At 39.5% G+C, this 22,161-nt stretch overlaps 2 protein-coding genes and 2 long non-coding RNA genes across 9 annotated transcripts; 1 reads left to right on the top strand and 3 right to left on the bottom strand.

The window, feature by feature from the left end:
* Positions 1-927: 927 nt before the first annotated feature.
* Positions 928-5,632, top strand: LOC135614506 (probable glucomannan 4-beta-mannosyltransferase 9). Of its 2 annotated transcripts, XM_065111949.1 has the most exons (9): positions 928-1,742; positions 1,836-1,934; positions 2,172-2,424; positions 3,725-3,835; positions 3,934-4,070; positions 4,224-4,337; positions 4,419-4,618; positions 4,749-4,943; positions 5,082-5,632. In XM_065111949.1, the coding sequence occupies exons 1-9, from the start codon at positions 1,428-1,430 to the stop codon at positions 5,242-5,244; spliced, it is 1,587 nt and encodes a 528-aa protein (XP_064968021.1). In that variant the 5' UTR covers positions 928-1,427; the 3' UTR covers positions 5,245-5,632. The 2 variants fall into 2 exon arrangements, with proteins under 2 accessions (XP_064968021.1, XP_064968019.1); XM_065111947.1 differs by having other exon boundaries at positions 4,224-4,618.
* LOC103987222 (uncharacterized) lies at positions 3,569-8,952 on the bottom strand. 3 transcript variants are annotated; one of them, XR_010487583.1, is made up of 7 exons: positions 8,593-8,951; positions 5,712-6,936; positions 5,038-5,369; positions 4,579-4,797; positions 4,143-4,427; positions 3,887-4,081; positions 3,569-3,821 (listed from the first exon to the last, which is right to left on the bottom strand). It is a non-coding gene; the product is annotated as an uncharacterized LOC103987222 (long non-coding RNA). The 3 variants fall into 3 exon arrangements; XR_010487582.1 differs by having other exon boundaries at positions 3,887-4,039; positions 4,143-4,797; positions 8,593-8,952; XR_010487581.1 differs by having other exon boundaries at positions 4,143-4,797; positions 8,593-8,952.
* Positions 8,953-9,278: 326 nt separating this feature from the next.
* On the bottom strand, positions 9,279-13,026 carry LOC135614507 (uncharacterized). Of its 2 annotated transcripts, XR_010487585.1 has the most exons (5): positions 12,046-13,026; positions 11,851-11,958; positions 10,109-10,201; positions 9,641-9,743; positions 9,279-9,554 (listed from the first exon to the last, which is right to left on the bottom strand). It is a non-coding gene; the product is annotated as an uncharacterized LOC135614507 (long non-coding RNA). The 2 variants fall into 2 exon arrangements; XR_010487584.1 differs by having other exon boundaries at positions 11,851-13,026.
* Positions 13,027-13,889: 863 nt separating this feature from the next.
* Positions 13,890-14,988, bottom strand: LOC103988279 (uncharacterized). 2 transcript variants are annotated; one of them, XM_065110770.1, is made up of 3 exons: positions 14,669-14,988; positions 14,397-14,591; positions 13,890-14,316 (listed from the first exon to the last, which is right to left on the bottom strand). In XM_065110770.1, the coding sequence occupies exons 1-3, from the start codon at positions 14,675-14,677 to the stop codon at positions 14,050-14,052; spliced, it is 471 nt and encodes a 156-aa protein (XP_064966842.1). In that variant the 5' UTR covers positions 14,678-14,988; the 3' UTR covers positions 13,890-14,049. The 2 variants fall into 2 exon arrangements, with proteins under 2 accessions (XP_064966842.1, XP_064966843.1); XM_065110771.1 differs by lacking the exon at positions 14,669-14,988 and having other exon boundaries at positions 13,890-14,106; positions 14,179-14,316; positions 14,397-14,651.
* Between the last annotated feature and the right edge of the window lie 7,173 nt (positions 14,989-22,161).

Genomic DNA, 22,161 nt, shown 5'->3' on the forward strand with positions numbered 1-22,161 from the left:
ATATAATCCTTATATTCATCGTTGAAAGTAAGATATATGTATTTCAATGTTCCCGAGTCTCTTCATCTGAAGTAAGTCTCTTCATCCGATGTTAAGCAAGTCAAGTTAAATAATATGATTAAGTAATTTGTATTATAATTTTATATATTGAGCGATGATTTATATTTCTAAAATTTTAATTTTTAAGATTATCTTAATATTTATTTTCAGGATAAATCATTTCGACAACAAATATCGGAGATTCAGATCCCCCTCACAAAAAATAAAAGAAATAATTTTTAATACCTATAGGTAAATAAATATACCTCTCCAAATTTTAGACATTTTATGATTCTTTAGTTTTGGCTTTCTAACAATTTCTCACATGAAACTTTTAACTTTGAGATAAATTAGTTTAACCATTGGTTCAGTAAGAGGATGACAATTATTAGTTGTGTCGTGGAAGGAAAAAGATTTCATTGTGGAGATGTGACGTTAGAGCTCCGCCACGCCATGATTTGCGCCGGGAAGTACTTGGAGTTGATGGCTGAAGGTGGTGGCGCTGTCGTTGCCGCCGCCGCCTTCACTGCCTCGCCTTTAGGTTTTTGGTCGGTGGCTTCCTATTTTCCGGTTCCCACTTCGTCATTATTCTACGATTGATTTAAGATTGTTCGGACCATTCATATTAAACTACAACAGTTATTTAGTGATTAATGCTTTAATTGTTTTAATTTAGATATGAATTCACCAATAGAATGCACGAGTTTGGGTAATAGAATTTGCCGATGTAAATAATAGAAACAAACCATATGGATAGTAATGAATTAAAAATGCTAAGAGAATAGCACCAAAGGAAGCCATATTCTTTGTTTCTTTTAGCTGCTCTGCTCTGCTGTTGTTTATTTAAAGGATGTGCTGACAACCTCAAGTCTCTGCATCCCACCCTCCCTCCCTCCCTCCGCATCGTGTTCTCTTCTTCCCCTTCGTTCCTCTCTCTTTCTCTCTCTCGCCTCGCTGGGATCAGATCTCCAGCGGAGGAGGAGAAGAGAAGCGCCGAGTTCTACATTTCTGCCCACCATTCTCTCGATCTTTTGAGCTCCGTTCGTCTGCTGTCGTATTGGTTTAGGAGGAGACAGAGCTCCTCTGTTCCTCGTTTCTCTCGTGTGGAGTGGGTGAAAGGGAGTGGGATCTGCGCCTGAACAACGTCTCTGTGTCCCCTGTTTCGCTTCTCTGTTTCCCTTCCTTTCTTATTCCTAGATCCGTAGCGGAGGAAAAAGCTTGCAAGTACTCCAGCCCAAAGGGACCGACAGTGCTGCTCCACCTCATTTGCCTTTGTGACTTTTAAGCTCTGTCCTTCGCAGATCCTTCCACTTCCACGTTCTCTGTCCTCGGAGCTACTTTACAGGAGCGAGGCAGGGAGAGAAGGCGAGGAAGGAGGAGGAGAGGAGATGGATAGGCTTTCTTCGACGCCCGTTCTGCCGAGGAGGAATGACGACGTCACGCAGTTGGGGATGGTGTGGGAGCAGGTCAAGGCGCCGGTGATCGTCCCCCTGCTGCGCATCGCGGTGTTCCTGTGCCTGGCCATGTCGGTCATGCTCTTCGTGGAGAAGGTGTACATGGCCACCGTCATCCTCGCCGTCAAGCTCCTCCGGAGGCGGCCGGAGACGCGCTACAAGTGGGAGCCCATGGAGGACGACATGGAGCGAGGCAGTGCAGCGTACCCCATGGTCCTCGTCCAAATCCCCATGTTCAACGAAAAGGAGGTCGCGCGCCCTGATGCCATTCACCGCCTCGTTCCGCAACGTGCAGGCATTAAAATTCTCTCAGCTCTAATCTAATGGCATGTGGTGCTACAGGTATACCAGCTCTCCATCGGAGCTGCATGTGGGCTTTCATGGCCGTCAGATCGTCTCATAATCCAAGTGCTCGACGACTCCACCGATCCCGCCATTAAGGTAGGCGATTCCCGATGCCCTCAAGCTTAGTTTAAGATAGCGTCTCGCTTGCACTTGCACTCGCAGCTGTCGAGCAAGAAGAGTAAAACACCGGTGATCATTAACAATAATGCTTAGTCGCCAACACTTGGACTCATTCTGCGAGTGCACAACTCCCCATTAAAGAATCAGAAAACAAAATATCATATGGTTTTAGATTGTATCTGAAGCACAGAGTGTGTTGTATGTGTATGGCAGGAGATGGTGCAGGTAGAGTGCCGGAGGTGGGCGAGCAAGGGGGTGAACATACGGTACGAGATCAGGGACAACAGGGTAGGCTACAAGGCTGGGGCGCTCAAGATGGGGATGAAGCACAGATACGTCAAGGACTGCGACTACGTCGTCATCTTCGACGCCGACTTCCAGCCGGATCCCGACTTCCTCTGTCGCACCATCCCGTTCCTCATCCACAACCCCCAGATCGGCCTCGTCCAGGGCCGCTGGAGATTCGGTAACGCAATCCCTCTTCTCATTCCTCTTCCTGCCGACACTGCATGCTCGTGGTCATGCTGTTCCACCTCTTTCTCTCTCCTTGGTGCTTGTTTTAGCTGCAAATTCACTGTCGTCAACACTGTCCTGCTCCGCTCTAAGCGAGCAATATACTGCAAGTCCGAGAGAGGAAGAAGTCACGTACATCTTTCTTTTGTTTCTTCTAGCTAATAAGACAGACGGGGCGCAGAGATGGGGAGTGACCCCTTTTTTGCGTGAATGATCTTGTTTGATAATGAGGATGACCGTAGTCCCCGAACCGACCTCGATGCCATTACTGAGAGCAGGTTCGGATCGAGGAAGAGAGTGTCGGTGTAGTCTGGCATTAGATTTTGATTTAGTAGCGTGCAGTGCAGAGGTTTCGGATCGTGGAGCCCACCGGGCAAGACCTATAGGAATCTGCCAACTAATCACGGAGTCGACGAAAAGAATAAAGCCTTGTGAGTCTGTCTCGGTCCACTGGTTACCTGGTCCCTGACTTGTGTGCTGATTGGACTTGATGTGGGGACCCTTCGGTAGATCTTAGTATGGAACGGGTAAAAGTGAAATGTGAGGATTATCGCTGCAGTAGAACCGAAGCGAGTCAAGTCATCAAGATAACAGAGGCCAAATTTTCTTTCACATATGGCAAGGGAAAAAAAGATTCTGATGCTGTCAGGTCCTCCCTGACACTCACATCACATGCCTAGATTTGCGGGGACAGAAGCTTGTATTGGGAATTCCTTTGCTTCTGTCCCTCAAGAAGACTTGCTCTCCTGAGAGAGAGAGAGAGAGAGAGAGAGAGAGAGAGAGGCATCCTTAAGTTTATTATCAGGACCAGCTAAATTGCTATGTTTCAATGGTGCAGTAGCTAAATAACAAATGTGGTCGCTGCAGATTAATGTAGATGAATCCAACTGGTGTTTTTTACTCTGGTACAACTGTACGTTTTGCCTTCCCATGTGCAATTATACTCGTGATATTACAGCCCAAAGCTGTCTCCTCATACACTGTTCATAAGCACCGACACCGCAGGAATCACCCTTTATCTTTATCTTTATCTTTTCTAATCTTTTACTTCCTGCGTGATAAAGAAGTTATCTTGTCGGCTGTCACTATCCAACTCATTAGTAGTCCATTCAGCCATCCTTGCTTTACTGCATAATGTTCTTTACAGACCAATCCTACGTGCATGAACATGGCGACAATTAACCTAGAATAAGCATTTGAAACGTTGTCGATGCTGGATTTCCTTAGCATTGCTTGCAATGCATGTGTCGCAGTGAACGCGGATGAATGTTTGATGACAAGGATGCAGGAGATGTCCTTGGATTACCATTTTGCTATCGAGCAGGAAGTGGGATCCTCCACCTATGCTTTCTTCGGATTCAATGGTGAGTTATTAGTGCACCTCAGAATTAAGTAAGAAATGGAAGGATGAATACCTGTCGTCATTGTCAAGGTGAGTTGCTAAAATGGAGTCTCTTCGCAGGGACTGCTGGGGTATGGCGGATTGCAGCTATCAATGAAGCCGGAGGTTGGAAGGATCGGACCACTGTAGAGGACATGGACTTGGCTGTTCGAGCAAGCCTCAAGGGCTGGAAATTTATATTCCTCAACGACCTCGGGGTAAGCATTAACTATGATAACTATGCAAAGTCAGAACAAATAAATGATGAGGCAGAACAATTATTAGTATACCTGCTACAAACTTGCATCTTGATCTTCAAACGATTGAAGCGATTCAGTAGTTGATTAGATTGCCTACATCTCTGAACTCAGGTGAAAAGCGAGCTACCAAGTACTTTCAAGGCCTTTCGCCATCAGCAACACAGATGGTCGTGTGGACCAGCGAACTTGTTCAGGAAAATGGTGGTGGAGATCTCCAAGAACAAGGTATGTTCCCTGTGTGTTAGAAACACCCACAACTTTTCCAGAGATTCTAATTGTCTTTGTGATGCCTCCTTGACAATGCAGAAAGTATCCCTGTGGACCAAAGTTTATGTGATATACAGCTTCTTCTTCATCCGCAAGATTGTGGGTCATATAGTGACCTTTATATTTTACTGCTTGGTGATCCCTGCCACTGTCTTTGTTCCTGAAGTGGAAATACCAATGTGGGGTTTAGTCTACCTACCTTCCGTCATTACAATGCTGAATTCTGTTGGAACGCCGAGGTACCATTGTTCCCTTTCAATTGAATCTTAGCTGGATATTCAACCATGAAACTGGATGCCAAGTGATCATTAAGCTCATCTCTTTGGTTAAGCTTCAAAGATAACCCACTCACTTGATGCTTCGTCCTAGGTCGCTTCACTTGCTGGTGTTCTGGGTCCTTTTCGAGAATGTCATGTCTCTGCATAGAACAAAAGCAACCTTGAGTGGCCTCCTGGATTTAGGGAGAGTTAATGAATGGGTGGTCACTGAGAAGCTCGGGGATATTATGAAGACAAAATTGCCTACCAAAGCAGCTAAGAAGCCAAGAGTCAGGATTGGCGATAGGTAATCCCAAACCTACTGACTTTTAACTTGAGAATATAACAGCATCAAAACTACAAAGGCTACTGCACAGAAGACAAAAGTTTAGCTGTAATACCTGTAATGGTATTGATGTGCTCTCTGTGTTGTTTTTGGAATCAGGTTACATAAAATGGAGCTCTTTACTGGGGCCTATCTCTTCTTCTGTGCATGCTATGATCTGAAGTATGGGAAGAACCATTACTTCCTCTACCTCTTCCTCCAGTCGATCACCTTCTTCATCGTTGGATTTGGTTATGTTGGCACCTACATTCCACAATCCTAATGGGCATAGTTCGATATGCTGCCAAAACTTTTTCGTGTACCTTCTGGCGGTGCTGTATCTTTTACCCGGGTAGCATACTTCAACTTAAGCAGTCATGGATGCTTGAAGAGAAGAGAAGCATAATCCTGCAGAAAAGGATTCTTGTGTGAATACTAAGTTGAATGAGTATAAGTATGATGGTTTACATAATGTAGTAGATAAGTCTGTTTCAATCTCCCCAACAGCAGCTGCAACTGCAGTAGAGAGTGGTTCTAGCTTGAAGAAGATGATGTGTGGAAGCAGACATCATCTTAAGAACCCAATAATTTAATGTAAGAGTGTTTCTTGCAAGATGTCATTCCAGTATTGTGATTCTGGTACCTTCAGGTTTCATATTACAATTTGCTGATATCTTAGTCTAAATGTATTGATCTGCACCAATAAATTAATGCATTAGATGTATTAAGAACCTATTGCTGCTCACTGACCTTGATTTATAACCACAATTCTTGAAGCTCCTGGCACCGACGATTTCTGGAATTCCCATCACAGGAATTGGGGGAAATGTTCCTCATGGTGGTACATGCTCATGGGTTTAATCCTCAAGAAGTCCATATCAGGGATAGTCAACAGAGCAGAAGGAAAAATCTATGATAAGTATTACATTCTGTTCCAGATGTACTTATATTAACTTCGAACTTTGGCAGCCTCAGTAGTACTTGTTTTTCTGAAAGGATTACTGGCAACAACCACTACAAAATCCAATAGATAGTTCATATTGTTGTCTGTACATGTTCTGACCTGTCTTTATGGCAAAATATGCAACAGATGTTCTAACAAAAACTGCATGAAAATGCGAAATATTTTAGAAACTTGCTTCTTGAAATACTAGAATCAACTAACCATACAAAGAGTTCAATTTCTTGGTTAGCTCAAAAGAAACTATAGAAGATGCCAACCACCACTTAATTGTGCCACCCTCACGAGAACATATACATACGCTTCTTTGTTGAAGAGCACAAACAAAGGAATCAATTATGAATGCAAAATAGGATTACAAAGATTTAAACAAAGCATTTTATAATTTTAGCAATTTGAAAATTTTTAAATAAACAAAGAAATATAAGTTCATATATAACTTGCCAGATATAACATGTATTATACACTGTGATATTAAACCTAGACAAGATTACTTTTCAACAACATGTGGAGCAAAGAATTCATTAATCTGGCTCTTTTGATGTTTACGAGATGATATGACTGTCGTTTAGGTATGTTAGAGCCGTCTACATCGTTAATATCAAGCGAGAGGTCTAAGACACATGAAACATAATGATTTCAAAATGTTACCAAAGGATGCTTGCCAATCTTTTTCTCAGACTGCAGAGCTTCAACCCGAAACAAAGTGATTAGTACAACTAACTAGCAGTGGTTCAAGTATGAACATTGGCATCTTTAAGCTAGTATAGCAGCTTTATGCTGTAAAATACTAGAGGCAAGTGCCAGATGCTGTTTATATGGATTCACGAGCAGTATGCTGGCGAATGCATGGTACTATAATTCAATAAGCTCTCAACAAGTGTTTCCGAAAGAAACCTCCACCAACCTACGTTCACAATTCTATAAATCTTCATTTGATTTCCCTCTATCCCTCCTCTCCCTCCAACGAGCCCAAATCCACCTCAGAATCATGAAGCCTCCAAGGGCATACACCTGAATAAAAATGGCAATTAGCTTGCAGCAAGCAAAGATCAGGAAAAGAGCAAGTACCACAATTGCATTATGTTGATAACTCAATTAGATAGAAAGCAGGCAAGGTACTCTTTTTTCATTCGAACCACTTTGTACCCTCTTATTTGCTGGAGAAGAAAGTGATGGAGGTGTTCAAAGATTGTCACTGCTTGCTAACTTCGCACGAAATTAGCAAGCAAGCTCGACAACTCATGGAGCTAAATTGGCCAAGTGCCTGAAATTGTAGGTTTCTATCTTTACGACAGAGTAGGGGGCTTATCAATACTTGAAGCTTGATTTTTCGTTTTTGGATTCTCAAAGAAAAAAGTAAAAGTAAACTAAAAGAACATCCTCATGTCAAAATTGGGTCTTGCAATAATTTGTTATTTTTCACATGCCACAACTTTTTAGTTAACCAAATTATACACTTACAAAATGGAACTAAGAGCAAAGTTTGCAAGTCCATATCTATATTAATAAAACATTATGCAATGCTTCAGTAGTCATCCATATTAAGAGAATTAAGTGTCTGTCTCCTGATAAAAGATGTGATTCCACTGCCACTGACATGTGGCTTATGAGAATTGATCTGATAATGGAACAGTAGGGAACAATTAAACAAAGGGAATCAGTGCAAAGCACTACATGTACCTAACTACATATGTAGAACAGATCGGATACTATGAAAATCAGTAAACATTTAATTTCACACTTTAAAGATGGAGTATGTGAATTAAAGAATTTTTGTTACTAATCTGAAACGGTGATGCACCAAAGTCGAACTCATGGACCAACTTATCCATACATATGGGGAAACCAAATAAATTAATGCATCGGAGTATATTTCACAGCACACAAGTTGCAATTCCAAGTCATCGGTCTTTACTTTGACATCTTAAAACACAAATAGATGACCAAAAGGGCATCCCATTTCATGAGGCACCTACCACCATGGTGTCCAGGGAGGGGCTAATATGAACAGCCTTACCTTCATGAATGGAGAGTTGATTTTTATGTTTCTGTTAACAGAGCAAACTAATCAATGATTATCGCCCAAGGCCTGCCATCACAACTTTATGTAGACCATAATAAATGCTTTTATTCTCCCATCAGTATCTCTTAATGCATAGATAGAAAAACGTGGTGTTCCTTTTGAGAAATATAGGCAAAAGCATGGTTCAAAAGAATATATATATATATATATATATATATATATATATATATATATATATATATATATATATATATATTCACGGACACACACACGACCAGAATAAGCAGATAATTCTACCTCTACCACATTTTTCTTCTAATTCAAATATGTACGTTTCTCTTTATCGTCCCCCTTGTACTCTGAGCCTAGCAAAATGATGAAACACCCATCAAACTTATCATCCGCAATCCTACTATTCTTTTTGCCCTTTCTTTCCTACGTTGTTTCCAATTAACTCACCAAAGGCTCTCCAGAAACTGACTGAGTTCTACAGATTGCATAGAATAAGTTTCTGAGAGTCGCCCTCTTCAGGTCCGATCCAGGCGTTAGGGTTTTATTCTAGATGCAGAAGAGTGAACTCCGTCCATCTGTATGGCTTCAACCATTTGAGATGGCAGGCGAAGAGACTGGGAGGGGAGGAATACCTGCCACATATTGTGATGGCTCATGTCCTCGGTAGACTCTTCGCCTTCCAGCGTGAGAGGCGGTGGGAATCTCTGGGCTCTGCGGCGGGCGGCATCCGGAAAAGTCACTATCATCGTCAGCGAAGGATTCATCGTCCCGTGGCTCTCCTCTTCCCTCGCCGGGCGCGCGGCGACGGCTTGCTGTTCCGATTCAACCTCCTCCATAGCGACTCGCTCCCGTGTCTCGCCTTTCCTCTCTTATCGTTTCAGCTCCCGACCGTCCACCAAACAAGAAGTCCAGGTTGGCATCTAAATACTTAATTGATCAACTCGGGGGGAAGGGGCCGACTCCAAAGTTTAACCGGATAACCATGATTTTTTTCTTAATCAAAGAATGAATGAGGGGATTATGATCCTTAACGATCTGATGGAGAACATCAAATATTCCCATCAAATCATTATTTTATCTAATTAATTTTACGAATTACTATATGGGAATAGACCCATGTTTGAAGTTATGATGTGCACTATCGTTATGTATACTTTTTTTTTTTGTCGTACCTGACAGCCAAGCCCTACACGAATCAAACGCTTTTTCTGTGTATCTGACACGGAAGCTTGGCCTTCATACCGCCCTATCTAGCAATATTTTATAAAGACTCGTGAATACAAGCTGGTTAGCAGGAAGGATTAATCACTCTTGTGCATGACTAAGTTCATGAATTAGCAGATGGATAATAGAACATGGAACAGAATGCTCTGTATATGTGGCGGGCCATGGGTAATACCACACCGGTAACATGGCATATAAAACCACTTCCAGAGGACACAACAACGAGTCAACAGGATTTGAATCATCGACGCTAATCAACGGAAAAGATAACAGAATGCTTTTTGCGGACCGACGCACCCTCTCTTGTTGGCTGCCAATAGATCAGTGTCAATTCCAGAATGTCCCACAGGTATGTCTTGCGCGTTCCAACCTATGCACATACATATAGAGCCATCATCATCAACTACACTTGTATCAACGAAACGAACAACCTGTTTGATTTAATTGGGGCATTACCAAAGTTCCTTAATGATTACGATCACGTTGGCAATCTGCTTATCAATGTCCACATATCCTTTACCACAGAATTCCTTGAGACTCGCACGTCCCTCACAGGCACCTGCAGAGTTGACGTCATTACATAAGAAAGATTGACAAGCAGCTGCATTAGGCCCCATGGCAAAGGTGTAACATAAACCAATGTCATGATTCAGCAAGTTGCTCCACAGTGACTTCATTGTCGGCATTTTCCACGTCATGGATGTGGTATTCCCAAGAGATACGATAACAGCTTTGTTTATGTCATTACAACCAGACAATAAGAATGAAACAGAAAAAATGCACACAATGATCGTAAGGACAACAGCTTCTATGCCATCCTTGATGAAGATAAATGTTTCTTTATACTGATCACCATTAAAACCATTAACTCCAGACAGTATAACTATATTCTCTCCTTGAACAAAGAAAAGCTTCGATACGTACATTGCTGAATCATGCCAAATTCTAGGAAATCCCTTGCCATGGCTCACAATGGTGAACTCCAGACAATGCTCTGCACCCTCAGCTTTAGATGGTCTAAATATGCAACAAGAAACAATGGTTGTAATATTGCTTTTAAACGATGATAATAATAATAATAAAACTAGTAAGGAAACCCATCATATATCAGACTTAGTTGATTTTCACATGCATAAGATCATCTCTGCTTCTCAATAGGCCTAGAAATGGATCAGGAAGCATTCTCCGTGAAGTACATAGAATTTTGGTCCCTATTTAATCATATATGTTCTTGTTAGTAGCACAGGAAAACATACAAATGATCCAAAGGGCACTTGAAAAGTTGCAAAATCATCCGGACCGAACACTGGATGGTACAGATAGACAATTTATTATTTACAAGGAAACAACAAAGGAATAGAGTTCACATCAGTCAAACTGAAAGTCCTAGAATATCCATGTCCTTTTACCAATGACAAACCATTCATCTCCTTAAGAGGGCAAGACAAGCGATAAGGACATAAAATACTGCCCAAGTCATCAAAAAAGGTTGATTTCATTCCACAGAAAAGCTTTTGTATCTTTAATCACATGAAATCCAAGATAGGCTTTAAAAACCCACATTCTGAACCCCAGTTCCACATTAAGAAAATTATATTTCATTTGGTGCACATATAACGTAGCATGTTACCCACTATTTGCTGCCTAGTTCATTGTTACCTTGAAAGTACATGCCATTCTTCGAAAACAAGTAACGGCTGGTAACCATTCACAGTGGAAGAGGAAGAAGGTCGGTACAGCTCGTAGGAATATACATCATATAGTTAGTGTGAATTCATAATGGAGAATGGACATGACAAATGAGGCTAAACATAAACATATAAGAAAGTTAAGTTTAGAAAATCCAAGGCCAAGGCCACCACTTTCTCCATATGAGATTAAAGAAATTAGCATAGATTATACTATTCGTAATGGAGAATGGACACAAGTAATGAGGCTAAACAGATATGAGATTTAATTTTAGAAAATTCAAGACCACCACTTTCGCCGCATGAAATCAAAGAATTTAGCATATATTACACTATTCATGATGGACAACGGACATAAGTAATGAGGCTAAACATATATGAGGTTTAAGTTAAGGAAATACAAGGCAGCCACTTTCTCCACATGAAATCGAAAGAATTAGCATACATTATATTCAAAAATATATTTAAGATCAAAATTATGATTGAATATAGCCCTCGTGACAGTTCTGAACCATTGATTTTGATTTCAAAACTGACGGTTTGGATATCCCAAAATCAAGAACCGGAACTGAACCATCTAAGACCAGTTCTGAACTGAAACCGGAACCACCCAAGAATGGTTCCAGTTCCGATTCCAACCATCAAATCATTTTTTTTCCGCCATTCCCAAACCTATACAACATGACGTTCATGTTGAAGAAAGCACACTGACACTATTACAATTTGTCTAACTGTATGCAAACTGGTTACCGCATGCAAAAGTTTTGTATTAAGAACAGACATATATTATCACAAATTGATACTATTTATGCATCAGAAAAGAAGGCTACTCATTAAGTCATTTATAAGCAACAAGTCAAGTCTTGGCTATCACTTCTTCTAATAGTGGCAGAATTAGCATATGTCTCACTTAAAAAGGCAATCATTTACCTATGACAAGTTACTGAGACGTTTTAATCTAAGGAGTGAAACGGGCACCTTGCTTAGAGGATGATCCTTGGAAAGGAGGCTTCCAGTTTCTGTCCCATAGACTTCACAAGTGGTGAAGCGAATCAGGCGCTTGTCGCTATCTAAGCAATACATGACCTGAACAACCACCAAACGTCAAGCAATCACAAAATAAATAAGCCACGGTAAAACCTAAATGTAAGAGAAGGGACCAAGAAATCCCACAGCTTCCAACTGGACGAGCGTCAATGCAGTTAGTTACGTTGGTCATCTCTATGGGAAAAGAAGTTGTGCACAAGAACTAATTCAAGATTTGGATTTCTCGTGCAACAAAGAAAACGTGGTGACAGGAATGCGGATCCGCTCATAGAAGTAGACGACGCGTCGAGAAAGAGAATAGTTCACTAAGAAAAGATCAAATGGTAGAGCGGGACATGGAGGCAATGCAGGGTATCCGAAACAGGATCTTGAAAAGGGGAAGGAAAACCAGATGGAGACGTGCTTGATGATGAGGCGGTGGAAGTGGATCTGGAAGTCCCAAGGGTGGTGCGCGCCTACTGCTACCCCTCTGGCGGCGGACCGAGGAGTTGCTTGATCTTGTCGCTGTGGAGCGTCACCGCCATCAGTTTCTCGCATAGGTGGGATCCGATGAACTCCCGGCCCCGATCAAACAGATCGTGGCTGGCCTGATCGGGTTCCCATCAAGAACCAGCCTCGACGCCACCGCCATCTGAATCCCTCAAGAACCTCGCAGTCTCTTCCGATCTGCGGAACCTTAGAATCTACGCCAAATGATCGAATAGAACAGGAATAAATCACGAGAAGGACCTGCGTCAAAGATCGAACAAGAAGAAGAAAGAACACGAAGAGAAATCTGCGCCAAAAGATTCGAACAAGAACAAGAAAAATCGGGCCAACGACCCTGCGTCACAAGATCGAACAAGTATATGGAACAAAGAAAGAGCACGAAAAGGAATCTGCGTCGGAACAAGAAAAGATTCGAAAAAGAACAATAAAAAACAGACCAACGACCCTACGTCACAAGATCAAACAAGAACATGGAACAAAGAAAGAACACGAAAAGGAATCTGCGTCAGAAAACGGAACAAGAACGGGAAAAGATCGAAGCAGAGGGCGAAGCGAAACAAAGAAAAGGAATGCAGGGGAGGGTTCCAGAGCGGCGGAAACAGGGGCGTATCGCGAGCAACCGGTGCCGGAGAAGCGGGATGTTATTGTGAGGTGTGATTTGAAATGACATATATATCCTCCATTTATTTCACAACATTCACCCATAAATTAAAATCTAATTAAACGAGGATAATAATTAAATTAAATATATTAAATATTATATAATAAATTTATCATTTTAATATTTTTAATATTTATTCAAAAAATATATATTTATTTTATTTTAATGAAGTTATATAATCTTACAAAAAATTTATATGACCTAGATATATAATATAATTTTAATAAATAAATAAATTTCATAAATAAAATTATGTTAGTTTATGATATAAATCATGTCAATAATTTTATGATTTTAGATAAATACTGAAATGCTGACGTTATCTTGAGGTAATCACTATTTTATTTTTATATATATATATATATATATATATATATATATATATATATATATATATATATCATTAAATCCAAATGTGCACTTTCTTCTTCTAAAGTGAGATTACTGAGGTAACACTTTTCTTCTTCTAAAGCTAAGATAGCCACTATTAAGCTCCAACTAAAAGCTGCATGCAGCTCGATATCTTTGACCGTCAAAGGCTGCCACAGCGCAAGCTGTGGAAAACATTTGAAGGAGCTCAAAGCTGCACCACCAAACAGCCGCCTCAGTTCCTGACTCGGTGGACGTATATGCTTGTGTAGAACACAGAGTGCAGTCGTTTATAAGTGGCAACCTATAAGTTTTGCAGAGACCAAAATTATTGAGTTGGCTCAGCGTGCTTGACCGAGAGGCTGTATCTGCTCTGCCGAACTCGTGAGAGCAGCGCCCGTGACGAGAAGGTCGAAGAAGAAAACAAAACCCGGTCAACGGAGTCCCAAACAAATGCTTCTTACTGAGAAGATAAGATACATCATATCTATCACAGTGATCTAAAGGAGAAAGAGACAACAGTAGCAAGTGAAACATCGAGGATTAATATATCCCTTTCGGTGCTGAAGCTTTTCCGCATGCGATGCAATGGAATGCACCCTCACATCCTCTCAGGCAACGCTGTCGAGTCCCATACATCCCGACCACAGATTCTTGAACATCCTCGCCTGCAAACAGTCACATGAACACCCAAGTTTTGGCCGAGAGAGATTTCGGAACGCGTTAAGAGTGATGAATACCCGCTTGGGCTTTTGGTGGTGGAGGAGTTCAGGTGGGATCTTGTACAAGTCCTCGTCCACGGCCTTGGGAGCTGTAGCCCTCCCTTGCTTCTTCTGCAGCTCTTCCTTCTCTCTTCCTATGCAGCCACCCTTCTTCACCTACAACCAAATGTGAGTGACAACTAGTGAGATCTAACTTCTCTAGTTGACTGACATTAGATCGGTCAGATGATGACAACCTTTCTGTGGTGGTGCTCACAACAAGCTGGTGTCTCTGCAGGGGCTGCCACCTTAAAGAGATCACCATCTTCGCTACGACAATGGCCTCGGATCCACTCAGCCTGCACTGCAAGCTCAAAGCACCGGGTGATGGGGAGTTCATCACGGTGATCCCAGTACCCAAACGCTGGAACTTGATGACCCCTCGTCGAGCCCTGAAACCATAGCAACACACAATTAAACATCGACTACGAAGCTACACTTCGTCCTCCCTCCGACAACAAAGAATTACCTCCATCATCTATCGTATAGCAAATAAGTAGCAGAACCGTGCGAAGTGGGTTCAAGGAAATCTGGGATCGGTGTTGGCATGTGCATATACAGACATATATAGGAGCGGAGGATGCAAAAACTAGTGGAGACGGAAGTGAGAGGGGAGCAGAAGTCGCAGAAATAGCAGCAGCGGTAGGAAGAGGTCTTTATCGCAAGTGCATTGGGTTCTTTAATAGCTAGGCGTGGCCTGTCCTCGGGTGGGAAGCTTAATCGTTGTCGTCAAAGATCCATTCTATTTCTCCACCACCTCGTCGCCGGCTTTATGGCTCTTCTGCCGAGGCCACCAGTAGTACACGAGTTGTCAAAGATGTAGAACTCGAAAACGGGGTCAAGAAGGGCCTCAGTTCCCCACGCATCCATCCATTCTCACGTGAAACCTCTCCACCTCCTCTCTGTCATCTTCTCTCCCCGCTCAAAAACTACTTTGTTCAAAGATTTCTCTCTTGAAAAGAACGATATTGCGAGGTTATCTTTCTTGTAAACGGGAACAGTGCATTGACTCCGACAAACTTCGTTGGATGAGGTCTTTCAAGTGCGTCCTCATCATGGTGGGGTGTGCAGGGCACTGATTAGGCCGGGCAGCCTTCACACTGTGTAACTTGAGCCTCGGCTTTGCCACTGCTTTACTTAGCCTCATAATCCTGCAATAGATTCGCAGCTTTTGCTCCACCAAGATGGACGTGGATGGCCCGCAGGACTAGCAATTCTACAAGCTATATATACATCCAGCTTTCTAAGCCAAGCTATACAGCAAATGTGTATAGGTTAATTGAGATATGGCTGAGCTAATGATAATGATGCCAAGCCTTGATCATGTTCATGCATGCACGTACGTGTGTCATCACTTGCATACCTGCATGCATCTATGCCATGACCAACATGGAAACAAATATTTTAATTTGACACACTCAAATAATACAGATATATACGATGGGCGTAGCTCATAAGAAAGGATGTCGACGTAACTGGTTGTTAAGTAAGAAGCGTAGTCCATATACCTAAAACGAATAATTTCTTACGAGCTTACGGATCACACTAGTGACGGATCGATCAAATGTGATTTATTAAGAATGATGTTTTTCGTACTCAAGTTAGAAAATTCATAAAGAGAATTTTGTAATGATTTATACAAAGAATACTACATAAATGACGACATTCTATATCACGATACTAGCCTAATGAGCTAATTGACCAATAACTTTCGTTTGATTTAAATCATTGATCAAAATATTTAAGTTAAAATTATCATAATACACTCATCATCTTTTTATAAATCAATCTTAATCTTAACACATTTTTTATGTGACACCATACGTGCATTGCATTGGTTCTCAGTCTAATTTAGCTGAGAACATTTGGATTGAAGATCTTGTAACCGCTACTTGGTGAATAGGTCTCGGTGGGCTACAACAAGACTCCTACTGAGGTATGATCTGATTCTCTTTATAATTATTTTTATTTAAATATATTTGATTGTCCTACGTACGGTCGTATAAATGATTGTAAACTTGAACGAAGAAGACGACAAAAATATGTGTTCTTGGGATTTCAATCTAGAGTGAAAGTTCATCATTTGTGATGTGTTGAACCAAAATCACTCAAACTCATAATTAAAGAGTAAGTAAAGAGCGGTTTTTTCTCTTATTTTGAGAAGAAAAATGCATTTAACTTAAGTGGTGGGTCACCTCGCCAAAAAAAAAAAAAGAGCTGTTCATCCTATCAAAGTTAGCTAAATTGTAAGCTAGAGAGTTAGCGAAATCTATGAGTACTTTATTTGTAAAACAAATCGATCTTTCGACACTTTATCACCATAATTTAAAAAGGAAAAGAAGTTGGATGGCGATTTGGCACTAGAACAGAGTTCTATTTTTGTTCTTCATTTTGATAGTCAAAGTATCATACATTAAAATTAAATATATCATGAGAGAACCAAACATATAGACATCAGATATCATATCACATTATGCTATTACGATTAAGAAAATAATTGGTATAACTGAAATATGATAGATATAATGACCAATAAGTCAATTAGATATGTTATTCGGGTTTCGGAGAAGATGTTAGAAGAAATTTATATTCGAAGACATTGGCACAACTTAAAGCTAAGGTGGAGATTTATTGATGGGTGGCTTAAGTTGAGAATTTAGCCTCACATCACATCACAAACGTTGTAGGTAGATGCCTCCATTATAGTCGATAAATAAAGGCCTTTATTATCCCATTAATACACAAAAAAAAAAATCATCGAGTTATTTTGTGGGGTCTATTGAAACTTTGACTCTATTCAAAAGATTTTGGATGTATTTGTACGTACAAATATATATATATATATATATATATATATATATATATATACGTACAAATTTTATAATAAGATGCATTTGTCATTACATGTTAACATTGGGAACACAAACTTATCGATTCTAAAGATGTTTAATATATGTTTGTTAAGGTTAAAGATGTATCGTTACTGCTATAAACATCATAAACGAGTTTTCAAGGATACCAAATACTTGGTAACGTAAGTTTGTCCAAGAAAAGAACATTCATTTCAAGTATTCAGTAAAATAAGGTAAAACTTATACTAAATGATATCTCAATCTCAAATCCTAGCTTCTTGGCTCCTACTGATCTATCCATCACAACACCATCTTTTTGTCATAAATTTTGGTAATTATATCTTTTGAAACAAATTAGTTTATTTAGTATTTGACATAGGAAGCATGATATATTGATTGTACCTATATGCCATACCCATTTGGTCAATATGTTAGACGATACTCGATCACATGAGGTTGATGACATGGTACAGAATAATGATATTGACTCGATCCCATGGGATTGACAATGTAGCACTAGCAAAGATCGATATTCCAATAACGTTTACCATAACCTCACCCTAATGGTCACCCATAATACTATAAAAATATTCTAAAAGGTATTAACTCTCTCATTAACTTTTTGACTTCGATTATTCTACTATATCTCTAACTCTCATGTTAAAGAAAGGATAAGAGGAACTTATCCGGCACACCATCAACATAACTTTTGAATAGTCTAGGATCGAACTTATCCGGCACACCATCAACTTTCCACCACATTTAATAGATCTTGGTTAGCTCAAAACTCAATTCATATATCAAAAACTAAAAATTGGTTTAACATATTAGTGTTAGTCTCTCATGGGTGAATTTGGAAGACCCCACTCTTTCACACCTAAACTCAAGAATATTAAAAAATAATATATTTCTCATTGTTGAACTCTCTATTTTCTAATCATTTCTCAAAACCAACCCCACTTTTTGGATGATGTTAATAAATCAACCATAGAGTATCTCCTAATAAACGACAAAAATAGTCAACAACCTACTGAGTAAATCATCATATCTCGATCCTTTTCAAGGGTCATACCATAATGGGGATAAACAATATAGGGAGTACGACATATAATAACCACCACTATGTAAGTTATGCCTATTCGACCAACACATCATATGCTCATTCGATCGGCACATCAGTTGAGACTCAATCTTAGGAGTCGAAAATGTGGTGTCAACTAAAGTGTTGACTCGATCTCACATGATTGACAACATATGACTGATAAGGATGTTAATTCAATAAAATCATTACCCCACAATTGTAGCCCTAACGATTTAGTGCACAATAGATATATATATATATATATATATATATATATATATATATATATATATATATATATATATATTCCTAGCATTTATAACAACCCTACACTAATAATCACCCATAGTAGTATTAAAAGGCTCTCCAAGTGCATCGGTAGAGTCTCTCTCTCTCTCTAACATTTTAACTTTAATTATTCTATAGAATCCTCAAAATTTCATACTAACTTAAGTATCGAGAGTCTCTTGCATATCACGCCTTCGATTTAGTCTTGAATGAAGTTGAAAGATGATTGGTTCTAAATCCTGAGTGATGTGTAATCAAAATTTGATTTAACAATATTCTTTCTACATAATCGATTGGAATACATCTGTGTAATGTACACGCTCCTATCGCGCGTGCATGCACTTGTGATCGAAACTTTCCACGTGAGACCGATGCAAAGATACGCAAGCCTCGACCACATTCATGCATGCGTGCATTCACCTGCATCATTAATACGGATGCATGAATCCACGAGTTGCTTTTGGGTTATAAATTGGAGCAACATATGAACCAAGTCTTGTCCAAATTATCTCAGCTGTTAGTACTTGTTTCTTCGTCTCCATCTCCCATAGTCCATAGGAAAGGAAAATGATAACAATCATGGAATATGAGTTTTCCTATTTTAGCTTTGAGGTTTAGAGTTTGATCCCATCTTACCCATCACCCTGCAATGCAACGTAAGTATACATTTTCCTTTAAATTCCATTCATCTCTTGATGACTATTTATATATAGCATATTTTTATAAGAATAAAAAATATTAATCGAGGATATATTTTTTAAAAGGCATTTCTATGTGGCTTGATGAAGATTTTAAGTTCGGATCCTTTGCTCTGATGATTGTGCGATCACTAAACCCAAAAACCTAAGATGTTAGAAAAAACTTAATATATGCTTTAACATCCTTTCTCATGAGTGAGCCAATGTATAAACAAAATCTGAGTATACGATGCAAGTACAAATGAAGTGAAGAATGATTATTGCATAAATATTTTTATTAGAAAGAGAAATATAAGCAAAACTCTATCGGAGAGAGAGAAAATCCCAAAGAGAAAAAAATTAACTTGACGTTGAACAATAACTACACTGACGTAACTTGTCACGACCCGAGTCTGATGAGCCAACTGGCCAATAACTCCATTTTGGTCCTTCACCCATGGACCAAAATGCTTAAATAAAAGTTAATGTAGTACACTCATCAGGTCCTTATAAGCTAATCATACACATTCTCCACTTCCGATGTGAGACTAATGGGATGTTACATAACAAAAAATAATAGTTTTAGTATTGAACAACTAAAAGAAATATGATGAGATAATTAGATGATAAATAAATAATATATATATAGAGAGAGAGAGAGGAGAAAAGAACTCAATTTGTAGAATTCTTAACTCGACGATGAGCTTCGAGAGAGGAGATGAAGAAAAGAACAGTTCTTGAATTCGCTCCGAGCTCTCCAACTCATAACCTAGAGTGAATTATGGCCTTACACTCATCGTGTTAAGTGAGAACTAAAATTCTTATTCATTTAGTAGTTGTCGATCATCAATCATAATTTTTGATTTCTATATAAGTTAAAAATATTTAAAATCGATATATCAATATTGATAAGGTCATTTAGTTTCATGTTGATTGAGGAGTATGATCGCTCGGAGCTTTGCATCTACGATGCGGACTGACGCCATCTTCTTCCCTACAATTGTTGCAGGAGCCTTCGAAGATGGTAGGCAGATCGTCGATCAACTCCCATTGGCAGTCCTTATAGGTCTCTTCGGCGGTGCTCGGAGCCGGAGCCGGAGCCGCCATGGCGAGCGAGCGAGCGATCGATCGATCGAGAGAGGGAGATGGAATACTTCCCACAGGTGCTGAAGCCACAGTTGTCGACGAATCGATCCGAGAACGAAAGGGATCGCTCTCTTAACGCGACACGTTGATTTGCTCAACGGATTTGGAGCACGTGGAATGCAGCCTTCCATCCTCCTCCGTTTCACGCCGCAGAAGAAAAACGTGCTTCCCCATGCGTTCCCACGCTGCCACCTCCTCATTAACGGCGGTCGCCAGCTCAGTGTAGAAACAAATCTGTAATAGAAGTGAATGAATTGTTACTGCTGCTCTTCTTGTCGCATGTATCGTCTTCATTTATAGCTATTAAGAACAACATGATCGATCACAGACTTGTGGACCGCTGGCCGCTATCGATGAATGAAACGTGGAACAAATGACTTGACATAACACGTATATCAAAACGAGGAAGACATCATGTACTGCCACGGCTACTGCCTAACGATTGGAGCCACCTAAAGCTGCTCCTGTCAAAGCTCCGACACGTAAAAGTCAAATCCATTCACCACCATCTATCTACCTAATGACCCGGCATTAAGATTTTGGACATGAAAATTCATTGGGATAGACAACGGATTTGTCTCAGAAAATATACATTGAAAGTTCTTGAATGGTTCGGTATGCAAAAGCCTAAACCTATGAGTACTTTATTCGCTAAACAATTCAATATTTCGACAGCTTTATCACCATAATTTGAGGAGGAAAAGGAGCACACGTCTCGTGTTCCTCATGCTACACTGGTCGAGAGCACCACATATGCTATACATTTGTCGTTAGCATGTACATAAAAATTCATTGGCATACTGTGAAATGGATTCTTCGTCATTTGCAAGGTACTGTAGATGTGAGTTTGGTCTTTGATAAGAGTTCCCACACTAGTCGTAGTGTGTGTCGTTATTCATAATATTATATCACATATTGCTATTATGATTAAGAAAATTGGTACCATCAAAATCTAATAGATATAATGACCAATAAGTCAATTTGATATATTATTTGGTTTGGGAGAAGAAGATATTTTTATGACATTAGTATAACTTAAAGCTAAGGCGGAGATTTATGCACGGGTGGCTTAAGTTGAACGTGGATGCCTCCATTATAGTCGATAAATAAAGGCCTTCATTCTATTAAAAGATTTTGACTTCATGAGTACACATTTCTTATTTTTTGACTTTAAATTTATTAGTGAATTTTTTCTCGTCTTTATTCATAATCATAGGCATATCGTTCAAATAAAAGGTTAAAGAATCTCTCATATTTAAAATTTTAAAATCTAAAATTTTAGAGTTTTATGTTGATATTGTAATAAATGATTAGATTTATGATTGGTTAAATTCTTACTCTTATGGGTTTAGTTTATGAATGCTTGTTAATAAATTTTGAGTTTGTCTTGAGTTTTATGGAGTCGTCGTCGTGGAGTGATGTGTTGAATGATTATAAACTATATATATATATATATATATAATATCTTTTTTCATGGAACGGAAAAAAAGGAAAAAAAACTATTTTGCATCATATGATATAAAATTACAAAATTCAATATGACTTTCTAGCATAATCAACAAGTGAAGTCAGCTGCTTTATTAGCCTCGCGGTCGACATGACAAAAAATAATAGTCAAACAGTTTCATGAGTTCAAAAATATCTTTATACACACTAATTTATATCTTATGTGTATAAACACATTACTGAATTCACGAAACCATTTGATGATATTATTTTCGATGGTAAACCTCGCGAGGCAAACAAAGTAGTTGACTGAATTTGTTGACTATGCTAGAATTCTAGATTTACCCTTTTCTTTTTTCTTTTTTTTTACATTGAGATTATGCACATTGTTCTTTCTTTGATGCTTGCAGAGGGTATTATTTCTTCAATTAATATAGTTAACTCTTTGATGCAAAGAGTTACAGAGTGTGTT

Source organism: Musa acuminata, chromosome BXJ2-6 (genome assembly GCF_036884655.1).
Source record: "Musa acuminata AAA Group cultivar baxijiao chromosome BXJ2-6, Cavendish_Baxijiao_AAA, whole genome shotgun sequence".
NCBI classification, from domain to species: domain Eukaryota; kingdom Viridiplantae; phylum Streptophyta; class Magnoliopsida; order Zingiberales; family Musaceae; genus Musa; species Musa acuminata.